Source organism: Cynoglossus semilaevis, chromosome 6 (genome assembly GCF_000523025.1).
Source record: "Cynoglossus semilaevis isolate Cse_v1.0 chromosome 6, Cse_v1.0, whole genome shotgun sequence".
In the NCBI taxonomy this organism is placed as follows: Eukaryota; Metazoa; Chordata; class Actinopteri; order Pleuronectiformes; family Cynoglossidae; genus Cynoglossus; species Cynoglossus semilaevis.
This window is the reverse complement of record NC_024312.1, coordinates 355,810-381,349: the sequence shown is the minus strand read 5'-3', so window position 1 is coordinate 381,349 and position 25,540 is coordinate 355,810. Positions and strand designations below refer to the sequence as shown.

The window sequence follows — 25,540 nt, the reverse complement described above, 5'->3', positions numbered from 1 at the left end:
CACTCTTTACTTAATGTCATCATTTCCATACGTACAAAGCTGCAGCAGAAAAAGAACGTGAGAATGTGACCTTGAATTTCTGTCTATTCCATATTTAAATTTTATTTATATATGTATATATTTAATTTTATTCCTTACAAAGTAGTCAAAAGAGCATTAAATCATATATATATATATATATATATACACACACATTTTTATATTGGAAATTATGCAACGTAATTTCTATCATCCGTTTTAACCTATATATATCACAGTTACTACAGTAACCCACAGTAACTTAACCGGTCCGTCCACAGAAAACGCCCCCTTCGGCCTGTGGTGCGTCTGCAGTCCCATCCGTAGTAACACAAATGACGTGTGCTTTGGCCCGCCTGTGACGTAAGCCGAGAAGCTACAGGGGATAAGCTAATAGTGTATACGGACCCGGAAGACGATTCGAATTTTAAAAAAACAAAAATGTCTTGTTCTCAAATAAACTACGAACTTTCGACCAAACACATTGGACGAAGTTGTAAATCCAAAAAGTAGGCGAACTCGACACAGGAGCAGGTAGAGGAGGAGGAGCAGCGGCAGGAGGAGAAGAAGTCGAAGGAGGAGTCCATGTCAAACTTTGGTCGCTTTTTTTATATCGAGAACAGCGTGTTCCAGTTCAAACATGGATACAATTCTGAAATTCACCAGTCACCACCAGGGCAAAGACCGCGTGTTCAGGTCAGTGTCTGTGGGCATTTATTAGCACATTTTTAAAAGTTGAACTTATTCGTTGGGTGTTTAATTTTTAAATGGCCGTTTGTGAATTGTGTAACTAGTTTTCACAGCATGGTGTGTTGAAAATAAATTAAAGATATCACATGAATAAATCATATTAAATCTAACTTTATAACAACATGTTTTGTTACATATACATTTATATATATACAGTATATATGTATATGTTATCATTGCAACAACAGTGGTTTCTCAAGCTGTGGTACATGGACCACCTTGCACCCATTATTTGTAAGTAAGGGGATCAGATTCCCACCAGGATTAGTTGAGTCACTTAGTTGTTAAATAATCAATGTTGATAAAAGTGGGTTAGTGCTACTGTATTTTATTTTTAAATGTGTTCATGCTGCGGGTGTTTGGAGAGACAAGTGTTTTCTGAGGTATATGTGAGATGGTAGATGGCAAAAAAACAAAACAATTATTTCCTGCAGCTAATAATTACATTTATGATTTAGCGGTAATTGGTTTGTTTTGATAAATTCCTATAATGATATACAAACATGTCTGTCTGTCTGTCTACAAACTGTTTGTCCATCCATTTACTGCATGTAAAAATCTGTCTTCGTCCCCAAACTCAATACAGCAGCACTGCTTTAATGACTTCCATCCCTAAAGTAATGATTTTTTTTTTTTTTAATCAAACCTGCATTTAATCAGGGTCTTTAAAAAATCCCACACATTTCCACTATTTTATATTACAAGAAGGATTTAGATATGCAGCTTGCTTTAATATCCCCTCATAAAAAAACACGCCTCGAGCTTCAGGGCTGCAGTAATGTTTGAAAAATGACATCGTCTGACAGCAAGGTGGACAGCATTAACATCTGAGTATTATGGGATGAGCTACCAAACTTTGGATTCAAAATGAAAAAAAAAAAATGTCTTTGCATGCAACATCAGTGCTAGTTTTTTTTAAAAAACAAATATGTCCAATTTAAATATGACCGGACACCTATGCACCTTTGTCTGAATTTAACTTTTACTCATTTTAATCTTTAATTTCAGGGCGACCCAGTTTGCGTGTGCGCTGTCGACGTATCTACTCAGGACCAACACAGACAGAACCAAACTTCTATCCACGCTCAAAACTCTGGAGGCCAACCTGAATGCTGGGAGAAAAGGTAAGAATCTGACCAACTCTGGACTTGACGTCAGCTCTGGGTGACGACAAGTTACTGTAATGAACACACTCATAATTCCAACTTAATATCATAAAAAAATAATAGCTGCAAAATTTCACCAAACCAACGTTTTTAGTCCGGAATCACTCTTAGCCCCGTTAGCATGTTAGTAGATTTCATTTCTGTTTTAAAATACCTTAATTCCGAAAAAAATGTTGAAAAAAAAAGTCAAAAAGTAAAAATAAAATTACCTGTAATCTGTAAAGATTATTGAAGCATCTTGAAAAGGTAATTTTGTTACGAGACAGTGTTTTTAAAATCACAAATACATTTTAAATTTTTTTTGGTATAACATCAGGAAATGTCGAATGTGAAAAAGGTGGTTTAGGTTAATGTCCAGACTAAGTCAAAACTGACCTGCTAAAGTTACACGGTCAGCCCTGCATTCATATGTTTGCTGGTTTGAAACCCTATTCTGTTGGGATTGTTGAGTAAAAACCAGAACCAGAACGACTGCTCCTGGGTGTCTTAGATGTTACAGTGTGTCTGCAGTGGGGAACAGAGGAGGGGGCTGGGGCCTGGGGGCGTTCTCCCCTGGGTTAAAAGCAGAGTCGCAGAGACGCATTGTCTTGTGGGCAGCAATAATACATTGACAAATAAAACTTCCTCTTTATTTATTGTCCGTTGCTCGTCTGCCTCCAGGGCTGACGAGTCCGGTGTCGTCTTCACTGGTGATTGCTGCTTCTGTTTCCGCCCTGTCAGTTTAAAGCAGTTCTCCCCTGACCTGTGGCGTCGAGCAGAATTTTTTTTATCTAGACATCTGCTGCTGCTCGATGAATATTTCCGTCTCATTCTCTGTGAACCCTTACGGTGATTATGCAGTTTTTTTTTGGATTACTCAGAACAGACTGTCTGACACCGACACCCACAGCAGGTGAAGTCTTATCCGTATCTTCACCTTCTTGTTCAGTTTGATATTCTGGTTGAAATTCAGCCTTTAGTCTGGGCCGAGGCCACGTGCGTCACGGAAAATGAATTTCTATTAGTTCTGCGCAACTGGGCTGAGGAAATAATACGCATTGATCAGCAATGAAAACAGGTGTACCTGAAAAAATGGTCATGATGATATTATAGGAAAGAAAGAAAAATAGCTGTAAAAGTGAAACCAGACTCATGTTGACCAACTGGTCTTTTTAAAACAAAACACATCAGCCGTTTGCTGCCTTCATGGGTCATTGAAGGCAACACAGGCTTCTCAGGCTCGCACCAGGAATTAGTTAGAAAATACACTGTTCGTGTTCGTGAAGGTGCTTGAATTTGACCTGGAACCTAATAACTCTGCTCAGCTGGACCTGCTTCTTCCTCCCTCACCGACTGCTGCTCTCATGCCTCTCGTTTTCTTCCTCTTGTTCTTCAGTGTTCAGACTGGGGAACACGATAAATTCCATTCAAGCTGCCAAACGATCCCTGCAGCTCTCCGACCGGGTTCTGTGCCTGTGCCTCACTGCGGCCCACGTCAACCGTGCGCTGTACTTTTTCTGTGACAATGTCCTCTGGGCCAAAAGCGTCGGCCTCATCCGCGATACCAACAAGGTCTCCTGGAGCACCGGCGCCTCCCGCTGCTTCCTCCTCACGCTGATTGGCAGCCTGGCCAGAGACATTTATGTGGTGCTTCAGCTGATGGTGCAGAGAGCCAGAGATGGACACTTCCGTCAGAAGATGATTCGGCATCTGAACGAGAGTCCTCAAGTGGCCGAGGTCATCGTTCCTCACCTGGACGCTTTTCTCTTCCTGCTCCTGGAAAGTCTCAAATCACACCCGGCTGTTGTTCTGGACACCGTGAAAAACTTCTGCGACCTCTTCAGTCCTTTGGACAAGTTGGGTATTTACCCCTCAAATTCAGGAGTGGTTTCTCTCTGTGGTCTAGTTTCATCCGTGATTGGAATCATAACCTACGTTAATCCCAGTCTCAGCATCAAACCCTGACGATGAAGTGGTCGGTGACCTGCTCAACACGAAGCCAAGACAAAGCTCTCCAGTCTGGGAGCGCTGAGCTGAAAAGAAATAGTCCAAACTTATAGACTCATTTGTTCGTCTAACACATGTTGAACACACTATGTCCTTTGGACAGTAATACTGAGAGAGCAGACCTGATCAAAATGTCATTACAAGCACTGTGCAACATGAATCACTTCCTCAGAACAGTATTTGTTTTTAAGGTGCACCCCGCACCCGCATCCCTCAAATCCCACACTGCCCCTGTAATACATTTACACACAAGTTCACACCGTAAACATCTTCCACCAACATTGTAATCTGATTAATTTCACCAATTACTTTTGACAGTACTAGTTCTGATTGAGATTAGCTGACGCACCGCGACGGCTGCTAGTGACGTTTATGTTGGGAGTAAGTGCGCAAGTACTTACTTGTACTTGGGAGTACTTGTAAGTACTTGGGAGCAAGTACTTGATGATGTTCAAACACTGGTCCAATTGTATTTATTGTTCTCGCTCATTTATTTATATTTACTTCAGCACCGAGGCACCAACAGACACTGTAACTCTCGTCCCAACGTCTGATTTTGAAATGTGTATTGATTATATATTTTTTTAAATGCTGCTAAATATTTACTTTTTACCCACCAGAACACAATTCAGTTACTTTAAAAAAAGTTTTTCTTTAAAAAAAAAAATCAAATTTCATACAAGCACAGCAGAATAGCGTCCGTTATGTCTGTATGATGTTTTACCTCGTCTTAAAATACCTCAATAATTAACCGACCTTGTTTATGGGCACAACGGGATGAGTTCCCAGGGTTCATCATTCGTTTGCAGTTTAAAAACTTCACCACTGGAGGGCACTCAACATTCAATTAAAATTGTATAGAAGTAAAGTAAAAGTAAAAAGTTGATTAAATATTTGTAATTTTTTTTTAAAATAGTGTTGTGTTTTTTAACAGTGTTTACAGTCAGAGTAGATTCGAGTGTTGGGACCATTGACCGCTTGTATGTGAAGAGAGAACTTGATAAGATAAAAGGCTGCAGTCGCCCTCTGTTGGCCAATCTGGCCTCTTCTTTACGGTCTGATTGTCTTTTTGGTGATTTAATTTAATGAAACTATGAATTGGGGGACGTGGACATGTTACTCGACCTGATGTTGACCTTTTTCATTTTGGACTTTATTTTTTCAAATGCTATCATCATCATTACGGCAGTTTTAAATTAAAGTCTAAATGTGTTTTCTTCTTCTTTTTTCTTTTTCGGTGGTTCTATAGTGTAGCGGTTAGCACGCCTGCCGCAGTGAGCAGGTAGTCCTGTGTTCGATTCCTAGAGGAACTTGACGCCTGTGTGGGACCAATAATGTTCAAATTATTGTTATTATTATTTTAAAATCAGAGCTCTACAATAATTGATTCAAACTCCAAGTTTTGTCTCTTTAAAGTTTTGGTGCAGTAATGTTGATGATTATTTTTGAAATATATATAAAAATAAATTTGGTTTTGTTTCATTTTGAAAAAGGTGGGGTTTTTCTGTAACAATAAACCATATAGGAGTTCTTAAGCGCTGACAGAGTAGCACTGCCCCCTAGTGGAAAGATGACAACACTTAGCTGGGAAACAAAGCTTTATTTTCCACTTTTACTCAGACAGTTTACATTTAAGTTTTTCTGAAAGTTTTTTTCTTACGACGACAACAATGTGAAAATCATCCGTCATCAGAAAATGCAAAAATATATTTGTTTTCCCTTTCACCGTACATTTGTGTTTGCTTGGAACAGAGTAGGCAGTAAAGGACAAAAGAATTCAAGGAAAAAAAAACAATAAATAAATTAGTTCTCCTCTGTTTCATTTTGTTTTTGTTTTCACATTTCCGTGGAAGCCTGTTATTTTTTTTTCCAGTACCAACGTAAAGCACATAATTTTATGAAATATGTGGAAACTGAAAGAAATGCTGTTTTAAAGAGTTGTCCAGGAAAATCCTCCAAAAATATAAAATACTAATTCTGTTGCATTAAAAGTCAACCTAGTCTAAAAGAAATGAGTAAAAGCACTTTGAACAGTGTGACACTACACAGGCCAAAACGGTGCTGGCACAAAGTCATGTTTTTTCTTCTTTTTTTTTTTTTTTACCACCATATAAACCAATCAGAGTTGAGAAGAGAGCCACTCTGACTCTTCAATGGAAAGGCACCGTCAGTAGTTCTCAAACAGTTAGCACTTGTCGAAAAAACAGCTTGATTATCATCCTGAAAAACTAAGTCCACGTTCTGAACTGATCCAATGTGATAAAACTCAGAGACCAGAACAAATTCTTTTAAGGTCCAACATGTGTTTTTTTTTTTTTTTTCGTCACCCAGTTCGTCGATTCCATTACCTTCACATTTCAGATTGAACAAGTTCCTGTGAAATGTTATTATGTTAATGACGGCTCTGCTTTCTCAGGCGGACAAACTCACATATGCATTAATTGAAAATAGATTTTAAAAAGTCTGGTTCTGACAGACACGAATAAATCAGGGATTTACAAATCCAACAGCGACCACGTTTAATCTGCGTTTTAACCTTCGTTTTCTCACCCTTTGCATAACTCAGTGCTAACAACTACAGCATCTTCTTGGAAACTCTCCTGATTATGTGCCGAGACAGAACAACATTTGAAATCCCCCAGAAAACCAAACGCAGGCATGAAGTGGAGGAGCTGATGAGTCTGAGAGAGGAGCAGAGAACATTTGGTTTGACGTACTTCTCCGTCACAGCGGGAGTGGTTCTGAGAGGACCAGACAGTTTGCGGTTCATGAAGATGATGTGAAAGATAACGTATGACGGAACAGATCAGACCAGTGGTCGAAGTGGTGCAAGATGACGGAGATGCTGAAACCAGGCAGTTTGAAAAAAGAGGATTAAGACGGAGATGAAGCAGCTGAGGATGGTGACGTAACAGTTGGCAGAGATGAGGGCAGGTGATCTGCTGTGGTGAACACTGGAGGAAGCAGCTGAAAGAAGAGGATGATGAGGATGTGACGAAGACGATGTGTGAAGAGAAGACTTGGAGTCGAATGAGGAAACTTCACAATGTGAGAAACCAACTAAACCAAGATGAACCAATCACAAACTCCTGCCTAGGCCACAGTTTGAAGGGTTAACAAACATTTACCCATTTGGGTCAGATATCAGCTTCACCCTACCTTGTTTCCCATCAGGGAATTATGGGTAAAATCAGGCAAAAAAACAAAACAAAAACAAACTTGTAGTGTGTCCTCAGCGTAAAGGCAGACTGTGATACTGCAGGCTACGTTATGTTGGTGAATTTGACACCAATGATAAATGATGATAAATAAGGTTAACTAATAATGGTCCAGTCCTGCAGAAGTATGGCTTCGAGTCAATGATACGGTTTTTCTTGAGAGGTTTGGACGAAAGACAAAAGTCTGGTAAATGTGTCGACGTGACTTTTTGTTTGCAAAATCAGCTGCATGTTAAATACGTAGAGGCTTAAATAGCGTCTGTTTTCCCCCCAAGACTGATTGTATCATCAATTTAATACTATATATATATATAAATTCAGAACATCTTCCCTAAGCTCTGACAAATGAAAGACAAAGTCAAAAAACACAAACAGGCAGAAAAGGATCAGGTGTGAGGAAACACAGGTTTTGGCTTTTTCACTGTGTCACGTGACCCTTGTTTTATACAGCAGAACCAAATCCAGCCGTTCCAGCGATAATCACAGATAACGTGAAAAGGGCGATTTCCGATCATGAGTTGATCGGGAATCTGGATTTTTTTTTTTTGTCAAAAAGAAATCGAAAGGAGATGATGAACCTCTCTCTTGATTCCTGGAATCCATTGTCGGGAGAAGTAAAGTGAAAAGTGTCTCAGTGACTCCAGGACCCTGCTGGACAGTCTTTGGGTCCTTGCGGAGGCTTTTGGTCCAGTTCCGTCTCACCCTGTTCAGGGTAGAACCCCGTCACTACGACAACTCCTGCGTCCGGTCGTAATCTGTGATCAGGCCTTTGATATGTGACAACTTCTGGTGGAGGTACTCGCAGCGTTTCTTCTCTTCCCGATAACCAGGGAATTTCTACAAAAAGATGGAAGAGAAGAGAATGGAATCAGAACTTCCATATTTAAAAAATATTGTTTACATTTTTGACAGCCGACCTCTGAGCTGATTTCAATGTGATGAATTAATGGAACAACTTCTACTAAAACAGACTTATAATCCGGAAAATACGGTCGACAGTTTTACAATGTCCTGGTCACACTTTCAGTTTCGTTCTTCGTTATTTCGTTATTTGTTAGCAGTTGGTGTGAAATGGCTAGCTTAATACCCCCTGTACATTTATGCTAACTTCTTAGTTTTCTTTATTCTTTTCGTATTAGCGTCAGCGGTTCTATACTATAGCAGCTACCACGCCTGCCTCGGAAACAGAGAGCAGGTATTCCTGGGATCAATTCCGAGAGAAAACGCCTACTTGGTGCCTCCAGGGGGCAGCCTGTGCCAGCAGAGCTGCTGTTAACACACGAATTTCCTAATTATGAGCTCAGTAAAGTTTTGTTTATGTGCCTTGTGTTAGATTAGCATCGTTTTTAGGCGGAACAGCTCAGCCTGCTGTGACCATCTGTTCAGCGCTGCTAAAAGTAATGAGACCTAAAAAGTCAAACCAATTGTTTTTGTATGTAGTTGAGATTTAAAACTTCAAATCTCTTACTTTTCTATACTTCCTGTACTTCTGTAGTATTTGGTCCTCCATGAGCTGAAATGGGAAACAGAAGAGAAAACGTGTCCGTGAGCCACGGGTCAGATCTGTTTTTACTGTTTTCACAGCGGCGGCGCCTCCTGCTGCAGAAAGTACCTTGTACTCTTGTGTCCCTGGAGACAGAGTGTTGATCTTTGATCCCAACTGAACAAACATCTCTGTGATAGCGCCGATGCGGTCGTGAAGAGCTCGATATTCGTCATATTCGGCACAGAAGTCGTCCTTGTACTGTTGACGTTGGTCCAGTGCTGTTTCACAGCTGTATTTTCTAAAAAAAATAAAGAAGAAAAAAAAAGGAAGATGGGAAATGAGGGAAAATGTTCAGAGGTGGTTTTTTTTTTCATCTGTTTCTCCAGTAGATGGCGGTGTAGTCTAGAGCAGTAGAGCACTGACACGTCCCAAATCCAAGTGCATGATGTGTGCAGCAGATGTGTAAAGCCGGGCCATTAGAGTTCGGGTCATTTGTTTTTCAAAGTCAGTCTCAGTGATGGTTTGTGACAGCTCCTTTAAACATGTGTTTCATTCCCACTGTATCTGACTGTGCTGAAACTCAGCCGCCTGAGCCTCTAGGGGGCGACACCGTGAAGTCTTCGCTGACTGACAGATCATGTACAGAAACACTGATCTTATTACATTGATCTGAATTTTACTGCGTGAGCCATAAATCCCAGCTGAGTGCGAGGATATCAAAGTGTCGTGGACGTCGTGTGTGTGTGTTTGATCTTACATTAAATAGTCCGGCGGCTGCGCCGCAGGAGTTCGATCCACAGGTGTTTTCTCCCCCTCATGCTCTGAATGGAGGAAAAACACATAGTTAGAAAAACACAGTTGTGTTAAAGCAACCAAGTGACTGCAGATGTGATAATGAGCAGCTAATATCCCGGCCGATGGAGTCGTTTATCACAGCCCGCGATAAGGGATCTGATCCAAGGAGAGCTGTGACGTCGGCACAGGCCAGAGGAGCAGGAGGCAGCGGGACCTTAGGTCGCCCAGCTGTTCCACAGTCAATCATTGACAGGCTCAGGGTGTGTGTGTGTGTGTGTGTGTGTGTTCCTGATTTATCTGTACTTTTGGGCACCTTGTTTGGAGAACATTCTCTCGATGTCATGATGTTTTTCACAGATCCCCGGTGACTGAGGGGGCATTTAGGGTTCAATGTTGGAGCTAAGATTAGAATATAGGCAAGATTAGGTCAATGTTGGAGCTAAGATTAGAATATATTCCAGATTAGAGTGAGATTAAGGATAAGGAGTGGGTTTACATGTGCAATTTTTTAAAGTTAGGCTCTTGGGAATGCAGAAAACTGTTTGTTTGCTTCTGTTTTGTTTGTCGGAGACTAAAAGGAAATGAAATAAAAATAGATGTTCAACTAAACAAGACAGGCTGTGATGGAGAGTGATTAAGTACTGAGTAAAGGAGGACGAGTAAAGTTGTAACTGACAGCTGTAGGATGTGACCTCACGTTCACAAACTGTCCCTTTTAATGATTTTTTTGATTTTTTTGATTTTTTTTTTTAAAGGTACCTTTGAGATTTTCCTGCTTCTGGTCTGGACTGGTCTCGATCCACTCTGGTTTTAGGCGCTCTCGCTCCTTGTCTTTGTGCTTCTTGGACTTTTTCTTCTTATGTTGGCCGTTGTTGAACTGCGGGTTAGTGCAAATGGAGGAGTTGGTGTGGGGGGGTTTGGGACTGGGGGCTCCAGGTGCCGGTTCTTTCCTGTCTGGTTTGGGAGCAGCAGGCGTCACGGTGAGTCTGTGCAGCGAGTGCAGACCGTTCAGACTTCCTTCGAGAGGATTGCCCGTTTTGTCAGGCTCTGTTTTGATCTGTACGTTAGAGTTTCCCTGCGTGGGGGCGCTGTTGACCCCGTTGGAGCTGCTGTCTCCGTGTGAGGGCAACAGCAGGGACGAACACTGCTCAAACAGTCTCTGTTTTTTGGGGGTTTGACAGCTGGTTGGGTCAGAGGGAAAGGGGCGTTTCTGAAAGGCAACAACAGAAGAGTGAGTGACGGAGTGGCCTTCATGGTTTGAACAGCAGAGCACAAATTACCTGTAATTTGAGCTAAGTGCTCATAGCATATGCAGAAGCATGTCCTACTCTGATAACTCAGCACCGTTTTTCATGCCAGCAGCAGCTCAGCTTTACTTAACGCAACACGTTTTAAAGTCTGTGTGGGAAACGTTTTCTCTAACTTTACTGGAAGGAACGAAAAACAAACATCACCGTGGTAACTACGTGAATTCATTTGGATTATAATTTCTGTCGTACAGTTTATGTTAGCAATTCACACTAAACATTTTTGTCGTATTACTACTATTCTGCGATCAATGAAGTCCATCTATTTATCAGAGTATCTGTTGTTTTGGAAGCTCAGTTTTTTTAGCCTTGTACACAGAAGCATTTGTTGTCACATATCATAAATAATGCAAAAAAAAAAAAAAAGAGAAAGCAGATGTTTATTTCATCTGTAGCTGCCCACATAATAGCATGATGTTGACATATGCTGTGCTAAAGCCAAAAACAAATCTGTATAAGAGAGACTTACGGATTTAGGAAATTAAATTTGTCCAGTCCATATTTGGTACTTCCATGTAAACCCCCAACATTATGAAAATGGTTCTAGAATAGTTTTTATCCAAACCAGATCTACTTAACATTAGACTTAACAACTAGATAAGATAAATATCTGACTTTTTTTTTCAGAGTGCCATAAAGGCATAAAAAACCACAAAAAAAGTAGATTCCGTTCTTTGAGGCACAGTAATTACCGTAGGGAGATTCTTGGCAGGGCTGAGCTGCGAAGGAGAGTCTCCTGGTGTTCTGTGGAATGAACTGTTGGACTGTGGACTCTTTAAGTGGCTGCTGTGGATTGGCTGAAGTTTCCTGCAGAACAGAAAAGATTCAGAGCATGAATAATAAAAAAAAAGTACTTTGTGCTGGACACCGACCTGCGAGACTGCAGGACCGGTGGTGCTGACTGGTCTGTGGAGGTTTTTAGTTTTTATAAAAAGAAAAGAAACCAAGAGCTCGAACAGGGAAACCTGATCGTTGTAGAAAACTGGAATAATGGGAAATTACAATTTAAATGAGCTGTAAACAAAGAAATGTTCTGTACCATCGACCCGGCGGCAGAGAACAGGCGTCACTCACAAACTATGAAAGTTCAGGTGTTGTTTTGGAGTAAAGTACGATGTGGTTCAGAGCAGTACAATGTAGTACAGTACAGTACAGTACAGTACAGTACAGCAGGTCGTTGGGTTTGGTTCCTCAGAGATTTAATGAGCTGTTCTGGTTTATGACACCTCTTGCAGTGAACACACAAACTGATAACAGTTTTTTTCTGCAGCAGGAAAACAAACAAAAAAAACATTTCTTTTCTGCAGAAAAAAAAATAATTACAGACATTACACTCCTGTCAGTCTGTACTTCTTGATGTAATCAAGAGCTTTTCCCCGGGTTTGTTTTGTGTCTCTGCTGATAGAATGAACAGCAGGCGGACACACGGTCCACTGTAACAATGGCTGCAGGTCTAACCTCTGTGAGGCCAAACCCTCGTCCGTTAATCTGCTTCCTACAGACTCTTCCTCAAACTGTCGCCTCATAAAAAGACAAAGAATAAACAATCCCTTCAAGAGACGCAAGAATCTGCTAAAATTATTCTGTTTGAACTTTTCAACTTTGAAAAAGGACGTCAAATCATCATAAAAGGAAGTCTGAATTAAAGAAAACAAACAATAACTTTTAGCTTGTCCGAGGCCAAACCTGCAGTGCTTTAAGCTAACCTTTAGCATTTTGACTGAAGATTATTTATAGCTTTCATTTAGCTTCTCTAAACTAATGACTTCAGGTTATTGTACCCATAGTTAACTTACTTATTGCTAAGCAATTATGTTGGCTAACATTTAGCTCAACTTTACATCAAACATTTGGCTCCTATAACTGTTTAGCTTATTTTAGCTATTTTACATTTTTGTTGAATTTATTTTTTCTTTCTTTGAAGTTGACTGATTCCAGCTTGTCATGAAGCTAAACTTGATGTATTTTGGCTAACTATCAGCTGCAGCTAGCCTAGCCTGTTTGACCGAAATGAACTCAGAGGTATGAGATAGAGGTTATGCGACCTAAATGTTTGATCATTTTTAGCTGCTCTAGCTATGTAGACTAGTTAATGGGAAACTTTCTATTCATTTTATATCTACAGTATCTTTTAGCTATTGTTGTCGCAAAATTTTTGAGTTTAAAATGTTTTAGTCAATTCTGCCTCATGTCTTGGGGAACACTGAGGTCCTGGTGCTACCTGACTCAGACTGAAGAATAATCCGGTGTGACAGAGCTGGTAGAAATAACATAGAAATAAATGAGGAAGCGGACGATGGTCCTGATGAACGATCAGCTTCAAACGGACGACTGCTCTGAACTGACGTGTCTCTAATGGACACATCAAAGCGGAGGAAAGTATTCGATGCACAGTCGCTGCCAAATGGCATTAGCCCGTTCAGAACTGAGACCCCGGTGAGGCTGAGTTTTTCAGCACAAGTCACCGCCTCCTCCCGCTCCGCCTCCTCCCGCTCCTCCTCCTCCTCCTCCTGTGTTTCTCTGCCTGCCAGTAAACATGCTCACCATGTGCTTTGGAAAGAAAAGTTGCATAACAGCTGCTGTCAGTGTCAGAACTTAGCTCTTTGTAGAAGTGAAACTGTTTTTCAAGTCGGATAAAACAGTCCCAGTCCCTCAGCGCTGCATGCACATTTCTGTGGTTTATATTAATCATATATGGTTTTTACATATGGAACGGATCATCAGCATTAATTAATGTTGATCATTATGTTGTCATGTGTTAACTTTGGTTTTCCCGTGAATGATATTTTTAGTGAGAGTCCATTGTTTACTGGCTTTGAATACACTAAAAACAAACTAAGTGACAGCAGGGGGGGTGGGGGGGGGCAGTGTTGGCTTTGGAATGCTGCAGCTCTCACATGAACTGGAGCAGAAAACAAAGACAAAAAGTAGTGAAGTTGATAAAAAAAGAATGAAAACTCTTAGTCGGAAATATCTGTGAAATATCTTTACTGTTGTTTATTGACTTATTTTTCCGATTAGAAGTTCTTCTTGGATCATTATTGATATTTCATGGATGATCATAATTTGGCCTACTAAATATTTGCCTACTTTATATCTACATTTAAAACCTACAGTGATATTCTTTGGTAACTGTTATGGCTTATTTTTTAGCTGTTCTGGCTAGATTTCACATTAGCTTTTGGCTAACACACGTGGGTTTCTGTTATTTCTAATTCTCTGATTTTCCAGTTGTTGTTAACTGTAGTTTAACCACCAAAAAAAAAATGTTACGATGCGGCTTTTGCAGCTGTCGATCACATTGACTACCATATTTTCTGGACTATAAGTCGCACCTGAGTATAAGTCGCAAACCCAGCCAAAGGATGAAAAAAAAGTGTGATATATAGTGTGGAAGATAGATGGTAGATAGAAGTTTGGTGACTTCCAACACCGACCTGATCAACATCCTGTGGATGAGCTGCTTCTCTTCTTCCAAATACCCGGGCCAGTCTCTCTGAACCTGTCTGTAGAGCTCGTCCTTCAGAGAGTAGCTGTGGTCCTTAAGGTTCAGTTTACCAACCTGTAACACACACACACACACACACACTGTTAATTAATCAACAGAAAGAGGACACACCAAACAAACATAAAGAAAAGGAGGCCAACGGAGGCTGTCACAGAACCAAAACTGTGTCGAGCTTCTGTATGAAACTCTTACGTACGAAAAGAAAATAAACCTCTGTCGTCTGCTCGGTGGGGCTCCTTTCTTCCCCCTCAGCCGTAAACAGTTTAACCTAGCGTCCGTACAAGTTAATTCAGCTGATACAAATCTGCCTAAATCGAGCACTTTCAGTTCTAAGGAGCAGTCGGATCCCAGCTGGAGACGCCGCACCCCTGCTCCTGTCAAAACACAATCTTCTCCTCTAAAGATAACTACGGCACAGCCCTAATTACAGCTACCAGCAGCGGCACAGTCTCCACTTGATGACTGCAGAGGGACATTTAAAAAAACAAAACAAGAAACCCTGACGGCAGGAAATACGCCTGACATAAATGTGCTGGCTGCAAAAGAAAGAGATGCAGAGAGTCCTGGCTAAAACCAAAGAAGAAGAAGAAGAGCCTTTATTTACACCTGCGACTGTTAGCTGTGTGGGGCTAACTGTGTCGACCGTCTCACCTCCTCCAGGACCAAACTCAGGTCCGTCTTGTCCTTGGGACTGGCCCGTTCCCTCTCCAACCACAGCAGCAGCTCAGGTTTCTTGTAGGGTTTTAAAGCCAGCAGATGAAGGAGTCGATCCCTGAGGGGCCGGTGAGCCACAGGGCTGGGAGTCAGGCTCCGCTTGTTGTTGGGCGAGAGCTTGTTGGTGCCATCGGAGCCCGACACCAGACCCTGCTTCCTCTGGACCTTCACGCACTTACCTGTGGAGAAACAAGAGAGACAAACACTGAAGATTTAATGTGGTTGTACTGCGGGGGTGAGGCCGAGTTCAGTTAGCCTGTTAGCAGCCAATCAAAAACTGCTCTGAGCAGTTGAGCTGAGCTAACATTTGGCAATATCTGAAAGAACTTTCAGTGATGAATTGTCACAATTTTCTTCAGCTAACATTATCAGTTGTCAGCTAACTTGAAGCTACTTTTATGCTAGCTTGCTGGTATTTGTTTAGACAATGTAAACATTTAGCTATTTCATGTCTTTCATTGAAATCTTGTCTTGCCTACTACCGCTTCAAACTTCTGATCTTTGTTAGCTATATTATGGCTGATTATTATTAATCGGACTTTAGCTAACTTTTAGCAAAGATTAGCTATTTGTGCAATTTTTTTTTTACCTCTTTGATAGCTAAACTTTATTTAGCACTTTCAGACTAACCCGCAGTTGTTTTGTTTTTTTTTGTAACCCTTAGCTAGCCTGTAGTTTCAGACAGCTAATGATACTGACGCAGGTTTGGTAGCACTACATAAAAAGAACATGTTCTACGTGGACAATACACACAAAAGGTGTCTGTGTGTGTGTGTGAGTGTGTGTGATATGGAAACCTTTCTGGAAAGGTTTCCCTTCAGTTCTTGCGAAACTTTTCCATCACTGGATTTCCACCACGGACTCAAATAGCTTCTTTTCCCGAGACACTGCTAATTTCTGACCCTGGTTTGCACCCAGTAGATGTGCACAGAGATTAGAAATAATCTCTATCCAGGACTGGCGTACAGTATATGTGCAAATACCACAGAGTGTGTACCATTCCTCGATCAGTCTTTAGGCATGTCATACTGATCCTGCTGATTCTGCCGCAGCGTCGGAGAGTCGTCTTATCTTCTCTGTATCTCTCTCTGCTCTCATGCGATCCTCAGTACGAAAACATGCTGCGCTTCCGCGAAGAAGCGAGTGTTTTTCATGTACAGTAAATAATCTGAGGTTGGAAGTGTGTTTACACACAGAGGCCAGTGGAAACCAGGGAATGGCTTTGACAGTAGTTGCCCCGCTGCTGTGTAAACACTGCAGAGAGGAAAGTGAATCAGTCAACACACAGGAAAGTCCTTCTTTTCCTCAGCTGCTGCACTAATTGACTTGGACCAGGACATGCTGTAACTATAGATATCTGAAGACCCTAATCTTGTTATCATTTTAAGCCGTGCCTTCGAGGTTGCTACAGGTCAAAAACCCGAGTGCACTTTCACAGAGACGACACATGGTGAGTTTTTTGATTTTTTGTTTTTTTTTACATTGGAATTAGAGTAAAGGTATCTGAAGACCGATGAGGGAGGGTCTCATTCAACAACGTCTCTTTGTCCATAACTGTCAGCATGTACTCCTCCCTGTACATCCTGACCTGAATGCTAAATGCTAAAGGCTATCACATTTAGCCTAGAGTTACCCAACTTTTAGATTAAGCAGTATTTATAGGAGGTAATAATTAGCCAAAAAATATTTTGAATCCAGCACAAAGTAAAGTTAGAAAAGTCCAATATTAGAAAATAGAAAAAAAAAACACGAGTTAGCTTAGTTACAGCTTCGCTAGGTATTTGTCAAAAGTGCAATGCCAGAAAAAGAAAGTAAAGAAAAATATTTTTTTTCTTTAAATATAAATATAAATATTTTTAATTAATAATGCTAAGTTCAAGCAAAAAAAAAAACTAATTTCAAATGAGCAGTTCTTGGTCTGTTGGTCAAAAGATCATGCTTGAGTTTGGAGGGTTGTTGGTTTAAATCCCCACCCCCAGGACACAGAAGTTTCTTAAAGTAAATAAAATGTACAAGTCATTAAAAAAAAAAAAATTGTTAGACGGGCGTCTGGCCAAAAACAAAAAACAAACTTTACCAACATCTGGTCTACTACGTTTTTTTAGTCCAGGAAGAAGCTGAGGATTTGAACTGTTTCAGATGTTCTGCAGAAGTTTTGTCTCAGCAACAGTTTGAAGCAGATCTTTCTGTAAAAGTCTCAGAAAAACCTGCACTGCTGCATTTCAGACAAGCAGCAACTGGTGGTGGCAATAAATAAAAGCAGCTTGAAGGAAGTTTGGACTCGACATCAGCAGACATAATCCTGTCAGTCTGTGTGTGTGTGTGTGTGTGTGTGTATTACAGCACCGACGTATGAAATGTCAAAGTCATGTATCAAAAAAAATGTATTCTAGGGAGAAGAACCTGATCTTCCTTCTTCTTTCTTTTTTTCCCTTCAGATACAAACGTAGATCATTCAATTCTTAGTCTTTAATTTAATTTGAATTTTTTTCCCCTGCTTCCTGAGATTAAAGTAAAGATTCTTTTTCAAATTTCTAATATTAATGTCAGACCTTTTTTGACTATAACTAAGTCTTCTGCCTTAAAAAATTCGAAAGACTAATGGCACAAAAAGTCTGTAGACGAAAGATCAAAAAGTTGTTTTTTTTTACTAGTAAACATTAGTCATTACTTAACAGTTATTTAATAGTCTTAGTCTGAAATGAGATTTTTTTGGAATTATTTACAGTTATTTAATAGTCTTAGTCGGAAATTCGATTTTTTTTTAGTTATTTAATAGTCTTAGTCGGAAATTATATTTTTTGGGAATTATTAAGTAAAATGTCACAATTTTCTGTAATAATAATAAAAAAATTCTATTTAAAAAACAATAGAATTAAGTGAGAATCTCGGGATTAAAGTCGAGAGAACTGTACAGTTACAGTTACTGTCGGAGCGACATCACGTCTGTGGCGTCCAATCAGCTCCAGCTTTGATTCTGACCACTCCTGTGCCAGCGTGGTGTTCAGATCTATGTTCTACAGTTACACTGTGAGCCTTTTGACTGTCAGAGCAATAACACTGTGGGCAAAACTTCATTAGTGTGAGACTTGTTGGGGCAAATTTCTGGCAAACTCCATCAGCGCAAATGTGCTGGCAGGCGAGCTGGCACGGCGCCTGAGCAATCTGGTCAGAATGAAAGGAAAAATGAGACGAAGCAGCGTCATCCTGCGCACATGAATAATTGCGACGCAGCACTTTGATCAATTATGTGATAGCTTCACCGCCATATGGCAGTTATCAGCGGGGGCAACGTGGCGAGAGGCGGTAGTTTTAGACGTTTTTCTGAACTCTGTGTTTGTGTTTCTGGACTCACTCGGACCGGGCTTGATCTCGATCGCTGTGCGGCTCCATATGTCCTTCTCCACCTGAGACATTCGCTCCCTGGTGGTTTGGTAGGAGTCGTCTGTGGCGCACACTGTGATCTTGTCCTGAATGCTGCCCTGACCCTCCAGGTGGTCCTTGCCCCCCCTGTGTGGAGGAAGAAAAAACAGATTTGTACATTAACAGTCTAATTATTATCAGGTTTGTTGTAGGGGCCAATCTGAGAAGTGTGGGTCAGTCTAGAGCAGGGGTGTCAAACTCATTTTCACCGGGGGCCACATCAGCAATACAGTTCCCCTTGAAGGGCCGGTTTTAAATGGAACACTGTATAGATCAGGGGTCCCCAACACCCGGTTCGCGGACCAGTACCAGTCCATAGGTCCTTTAGTACCGGCCCGCAGTGGGACACAGTGAAAAAATGAAAAACATTCAAATTTACTTCATTCAAAAAAAAAAAAGGTTTCCATTTATTTTTTTTTTTTGACAATATTTTGGCAATATTTTAAAATTCAAGCTACAAATATTGTTCATTGCTGTGTAATAAAAAAAAAACTTTTAATTTCATAGGTTGATAAACTCCGCTATGCTTTTTAAGCTCCCGCGGGCCACACAAAATGGCTTGGCGGGCCGCATTTTGCCCCCGGGCCTTGAGTTTGACACGTATGGTCTAGAGCGACTAACCTAATCCTGGAGTACTGGACTCTACTGTGTAGAAACTGGACTATTTGGAAAGAATGCGCGGACACCTGGTCACACCTGGTTCAACCAGGGCTCGGACCAGTGATCAGTGAGGTGGTCAGTGGTGGTCTCTCATTACCAATATGAACCAAAACATGTGACTGTGAGGGTCTTGACATATACAGTAATTGCCCCCAATAATCGTGCAGGCACAGAGGCATTAATGCTGCATAGGCAACGGAGAGAGAGAGAGAGAAAAAAAGAGTATCATTTAGCTTCTGTAGAGGTCAAAGGTCAAAATGTTTCTTTTTCAAATTCTCCCTGAGTCAACTCTTTAGCATGCTAGCTAACAGATGAGATGTTAGCTTCACATTCAGAACTAACGTGAACCTAAACGGCGTCCGTGTTTTCTCACTGCTCACTTCTTGTCAAAAGGCACTTCCTGTTCGTGACGCTTCGTTTTGAGGACAAATAAAGTATAAATAAAGCGGCGCTAATCCAGCTCTACAACCGCGGCTTTGATCTCGCACGACTACAAACACTGTGTCTTTGTTTTCCGTCCGTACGTGTCACACTTTTTTCGACAGTCATAACACGACCGTGTTAGGCTGCTGCTGCACACACTGCTCCACAGACAGCAGTTTGGTTTGTTGTTGTGTTTGGTCAGGGCGCTGCGCTCTTAGCCTCACACCATTTTTACTACAAATTCCATTTGTGGTCAAAACGGGAAAGACTTGTGTGTGTGTGTGTGTGAAAGTGTGTGTGTGTGTGTGTGTGCGCGCTGCTTACCCCGAGACATACTGGTGAATGCAGTCAAAGCTGGACTGAGGTTTGTCTTTGCTGTCACTGGATAAATAGAAGGAGAAGACTCTAATTCCGTCCGGAGATTCAGGGGTCGGTGCCGGGATTTTGATGTACTGTCCAGGAAAAATAAAAACACAGGAAGACAGAAATTAGTGGAAGAAACCTGAGAAGTAAAGTAGGCAGGAATAGCAACCTGTAAACTCGGAAATCTGTCACTTTTTATGATTATCAAATGTGGGGGGAAAAATGGTAACAAAATCAATCACAAAAATACAAAAACGCAAAAAAAAAATCAAAATATATGTAATAAATATATACATATATTCAATGATACATTTTTGTCCAACCAGACAATAGTTTAACTTGCTTGCTAACAGTAAAACCACGAAGCTTCAGGCTGAGCTGCTAACGTTTATACATGTGCTGCACTTTGACTGTTTAGCTTGTTAATGGCAAAATAAAAATAGGATTAGAATTTTAAAAAATTGAAGAAAAAAAAATAGATTTGTCACCAAAAACTGAAAGGAGGTGAATTACTAATTAACGAGAACAGCTGATCCAACATTAGTGTGAAGCCTGTTCACGTCTGAACGGTTTTCTTTGATCTTCACATCAAATATCAAACGGCTCCGTTCTACGTGACGGTTCGAGGAGTGCGTACGTGAAATTGGGTCGCTTCAGAGTCTCAGGTTTCAAACGCTGGATAATAAACTCCACATCTCTGAAGTCTGTCTCAGTCAGCATTAAATGACCCAAAAACCTAGTTTCACTTCAAGGACGGTGCATGATAGAAAGTCATTATCAGGTGATGTGTCCTTTAAAGCCCAATTGTTGGTTTCTGTCCTCCTCACAGCCCGCAGCTGTGTTTCAGCCTGAAAAAACACAACCGTTACGTTTTGTCCTAGATTTAACCAAATCCCCAATTATTATTATCCCCAGTCTGTCACTAACGGGCATGAATACGTGCCGACTGTTGAGCAACACTTGACATGAGAAAACTGCAACACGGCTGAAAATGTTCCTCCGTGTCTTCTTTTGGTAGTCGGCCCCGGGCCGTGACGCACAGACTCCAGCAGAAGTCTGATGAACCCAAACATCTGCGTGTTGGATGTGACTCTCTTTGCACTGTTTTTGTCTGGTTTTAACCAGTAATTCCAATTAGCCATTGTTGAATATTTACATACCAAATCTGGTGGCAAATGGTCGACGTGAACTGATTACGGGACCAGCTGTAAACATGTACGGTCAACAGCCAATGACAGAGGGAGGTTGAAAAACAGGAAACACCATCAGAAGATGACAGGAAGTAGCAAAGAGTATCAAAATAACAGATGCTAACGGTGAGAAGATGGTCGGAGCTGGAGCAGGAGCAGAGTTGCGACGTAACTGACTTGAATTCTTTGGCTTCTGTCGGTTTGATCGACTGTGCACCGCTTCGGTTGTCGTACCAAAATCGGTGACATTTGTGTAGCGTGTTCCCAGCTTCAGCTGGAAGTCGAAAGTGATTGATTAGAAACTAACTGTCTGGGAGCTTGTTGCCCCCTGGCAGATGTGTCAGGCAGAACTATAGCTGTTACAAATGCCCAGTCATGCAGCAAAACCATGAGCAGTTTTTTTTTTTTTTTTCGCAGTGTGGAGCCAATGAAAATCTTCTCTTTTCCCAAATCCCTCCCTTTTCCTCCTCCTCCTCTAAAACCCATAGCATGCTGTTCACCCTGCCCCCCATCAGCCTCCAGCCTCTCTTCATGTGCACGAGCCCACCCATGTCAACATGAGACACAAAGCACGGCCCACAAGGCCACGGACACTTGAAGAACACAGCTGACCATTAATTCTGCCCTATTTATGTCTGACCGTTCGCATGAAGTGCCGACGCAGAGTCATGCATATGTCTACGCTGGGTTTCACGCTAATTAGGAGAGATCAATCAATAAAGCAGCAAAGTGAGTGAAGGCGAGAGACAGAGCGTGTCCTCGGGAGCCGACGTTTGACCGTAGTTTGGACAGAAAGTACCGATGTTGAACTCCTGAGATACGACATACTACGTGTGGTAATTCTCCAGCAAATAATCAGAAATGCTGCGAGTTAGTTTGAAAAACTGAGGAATATTTAAACTTTGGCCAAAAAACCTTTGAATCACAATCAAGAAACATTATTTAAACAACAGAGTTACACATTTTTACAGAGATTCTAGACGAATCAAAAAAATGAATTTCTTTCGTGCAGTTTTGTTAACCAAACAGAGTGGGACTGTGACTTTTTAAAAGCATTAGCATAGCAATAGCGCCACCACGTCTCCTGTGTCAGCCAGTAGCCACAGTTTAAGTAGCGGCCTCCAGCCATGCATTATTTTGGCCTGTCATCCCGGTCCCTGCCGGCCGTGCACACTTCACATTCAGATTCTAATGGATGTCACTCAGGTCAGACTGTTGCCCCCATTTTATTCACAGCTTCCTTCTCCGGCTTTAGAACCATATGTCACTTAACCCATTAACTCCCAGTTCCTTCACTTCCCAACGGTCCAACCACGGGAATCACAAACTCTGCCTCCAAGTGTTGCACAAAAAAAAAAAAAACAAACCTCGTGTGTATAATAAATTCACATAGCTGGGTACGCTCTTAACTTAGCAAACCACCAAAAGTGAAAAGACAAAGAGGGGGTGAGGGTGGGGGGGGAAGGCGGGGGTCACAGACCCAGTCTCTAAGTATTGCAATAAAATTGTAAAAAAATTAAAAACAACCTTAAAAACCGACTAGTGATTTCACCAGTAGACGTCAAAGGTTTACAGCGGATAGACCCTAGCATAGGCTAATGATTTTATCTATAATGATATCACTAAGTACAAATCTGTGCATAGTTATTTGCTAGAGTAGTGATTCTGTCAACATTGCATGTAGTCCCCCTTCCCTGCCCTGTAGGTGGTGCTAAGTGCACACTTGTTCTAAACCATTTTTAAATATAAGAATATAAGAAGAACTCATTTTTTTTAGCAGTGACTTGGCTGTGTGTTAGCAGTGCACTTGAACGTAGCATATCAACGCGATGCTAGTACAAAGCACGTTGTTGACGTGTCAGTACCGCACTAGTACGTAAACCTTCACTTTGAGAGTTAGTCTTCACCAACTCTAGGCCGAGCTAACCGTGCTAACAGCCGCTGTCTTGCCTCTCTTTGGGCTTTTTCATTTGCTACAAATCATTTCAAAATCGTTATGTAACAACTGAAGAACGGGGGCTGCTACGTCGACGAACGAGCACATACTGTCACACATGATGAAATTACGGGGTGGAAGTCCATACTCCAGTACTGTCAACAGTTCAGATTGGTTGAGTCAACAGACAGTGTCACGTCAGTGATAACAGCCAGCTAAGGTTTGCTTACCTTGGCTATTATTAGCTGCAGTGTGTTACTGGTCACACGTATAAGGCTGCAGTTTCACATTCGTTGGTCAGGAGTTGTTGTTTGATGTCTGAAGGATTTATGTTGCACTTCAGGTGGAATTTATTCTAAAGTCCCACATTGAATTTTTTCATTGCCTTGTATCTCTGCCACTAAAGAAAATGGGATGGAAAATCCCATCGTCAGGTAACTCCATCAGCCGCTGACACTTCTTTGACAGCGTACCAACGACAAAAAGAACAAACTCTGCATCCAGAAAGGTTAAAGGCTCCATGACGGCTCATTATCGCCGCCCATCTCCTCAATTTTCCCATCGTCAGATCTGGTAAATTTAACTCCGCTCTGACAGTGACTCAACGTGTGCTAACAGGACTGACATCCTGCAACTGCTGTCAGCCACGTTCTGTAGGTGTAGATTTACATCAGGACGCTGAGTCATGAACCTCTCAATGCAGAGCTCAGCCTGGTCTCCAGGGGGCTCCTTATGTGACTCTGTGTTTGGCTCTGGGGTCTTTTTTTTGGGGCGGGGGGGGGCAGAGGAAACTCCACACACTGCAGAAGGCCCTAATGTCAAAAAGAGGTCACTAATGTCTGAGGTTTCATTACTGTGGCTGTGGATCAGCGGTCGTCCGTCAGCGTTAGACTGGGGGTTAAGTTCCAGCCTTTGTAGGTCTAAACTAGAGGGAAGTTTGAGTAAGGACTGGAATCCACTTGTGACAGAATGTGTTTTCAGGAAAATAATAATTTAAAAATATAATCAAAAAATGAAGAGGTTGAAAAATCGGATTATTTAGTTGAAATTGAAGACGCCTGAGAGACGGGTGCTAACATGACAACAGCCGTCACAGAACGTTTGAATCGTCATCACAGAAACTTGAATTTGTTCCTTGAACCTTTGAGGTTAATAGGGTAATAAAAATAAATAAAATAATTAATAAATTCATGATTTTCTAACCTCAATGCCACAAAAGGTTATCGTATTTCCCTTTTAAAGAACCAGAACAAATGTATGTACAGTAAAAAAAATTACAGTTCAGTTTTGAATAATGAATGTTTTTTTCTCTTTACATCTTTTTATATCTTTTTTTTTTTTACATTTTTTCGTGAACATCTGTTGACTAATGAAGGACAAACCTTCACTGAAGTCTTCAGGAAACACAGTCCCCAAAAACTGCAGCTCTGTCTCTGCTAGCTGCTAACTAGCTGCTAACTAGCTGCTAACTAGCTGCTAACTAGCTGCTAACTAGCTGCTAACTAGCTGCTAACTAGCTGCTAACTAGCTGCTAACTAGCTGCTAACTAGCTGCTAACTAGCTGCTAACTAGCTGCCCTTCTCTGTTGCCTCTGAACAGTGTTGAAGGAGCCACATCACAAACTCATCTGTGATTTGATTCATCACAGAAAAAAAAAAGTTTCCCTCGCTGTTACTGCTTTTTTTAAATGTTGTCAAATTCCCAGAACAAGAAAATCATTAACTTCAAACTAAATGGTTCCCAGTAGTCCTGCTACTACTTCTCCAGCAGGGACCTATTAACAATTCCAGTAAGTGCATATAGTTCTCTGTTCCTGTAGTGGAGTTTCAGTCACTGATACTGTCCATAACTCCTGGCACAGGCTGGAAACTTAGTGGGAAACTCAAACTGAACGTTTACAGTAACAGCAACCAAGTACAGCCATACTAAGCGTTGTGTCATTGCAGCGCCCCCCAGGGAGCACATTCGTATTAGGATGACGGTAAAACTGCCTCTGTGGCTGTGGTCCAACCACATCTGCTGCTCCCTGGCTCCGTGTGTTTGGTCACGTCAAATACTTTCAAGCTGTTGTAAGGTGTGAACGGGACTGGAACAGAACATCTCAGCAGGAGGCCCAAGAGTTTGAGCGACTACTGGTGGTTTCCCTGGTAGCTCTTCTATCTTTCAGATGTGTATTCAGACTCTTCGTCTTGGTACACCCCCTCGCCCCCCCCCAACTCACCCCCCCGGTTCATAAGTATGCCTTTGTGATAGCCAAACATCTGCCTGGAAAGCTGAGATGATAGTTCCTCCCCGAGTCTTGCTGTCTTTGCTCAACAGACGAGGGCAGGGTTCCCGGCTCTGGTATTTGGCCTGGCAACCCTGCGATGGAAGCCGGCGCCTGGATATGAGATTTACTCTGAAGTTTTTTTTTGCCTCCTGCCCCAGTCTCAACTGACACTAGTTACCATTGTCTTCTCATGTGAGCCTACTCAGCCGTGGCTGCTCTACGAGTCGCCCGTCTTTTGTTCTAGCTTCTTCCCCCACAACACTGAGGGCAGCGGCCTGTTGGGCTGCCTGGATTATTCATGAACAGCAGGGACGTGTGGCTGTGTGGT

The 25,540-nt window shown here is 41.6% G+C and overlaps 2 protein-coding genes across 2 annotated transcripts in view; one reads left to right on the top strand and one right to left on the bottom strand.

Moving 5' to 3' along the window:
* The first annotated feature begins 329 nt into the window (after nt 1-329).
* fkbp16 (FKBP prolyl isomerase 16) overlaps nt 330-25,540 on the top strand; it is a 66,913-nt gene continuing 41,702 nt past the window's right edge. The window contains exons 1-2 of the mRNA XM_008311011.3: nt 330-714; nt 1,777-1,892. Coding sequence (XP_008309233.1) covers nt 1,878-1,892 — 15 coding nt within the window. The 5' untranslated portion in view covers nt 330-714; nt 1,777-1,877. The remainder of the gene's footprint in view (nt 715-1,776; nt 1,893-25,540) is intronic.
* LOC103379457 (RNA polymerase II elongation factor ELL) overlaps nt 5,506-25,540 on the bottom strand; it is a 34,292-nt gene continuing 14,257 nt past the window's right edge. The window contains exons 3-12 of the mRNA XM_008311010.3: nt 19,779-19,906; nt 18,304-18,458; nt 14,886-15,127; nt 14,164-14,288; nt 11,419-11,533; nt 10,179-10,629; nt 9,382-9,445; nt 8,751-8,922; nt 8,607-8,651; nt 5,506-7,975 (exon numbers count right to left, since the gene is read on the bottom strand). Of these exons, the coding sequence (XP_008309232.1) occupies nt 7,865-7,975; nt 8,607-8,651; nt 8,751-8,922; nt 9,382-9,445; nt 10,179-10,629; nt 11,419-11,533; nt 14,164-14,288; nt 14,886-15,127; nt 18,304-18,458; nt 19,779-19,906 (1,608 nt within the window). The 3' untranslated portion in view covers nt 5,506-7,864. The remainder of the gene's footprint in view (nt 7,976-8,606; nt 8,652-8,750; nt 8,923-9,381; nt 9,446-10,178; nt 10,630-11,418; nt 11,534-14,163; nt 14,289-14,885; nt 15,128-18,303; nt 18,459-19,778; nt 19,907-25,540) is intronic.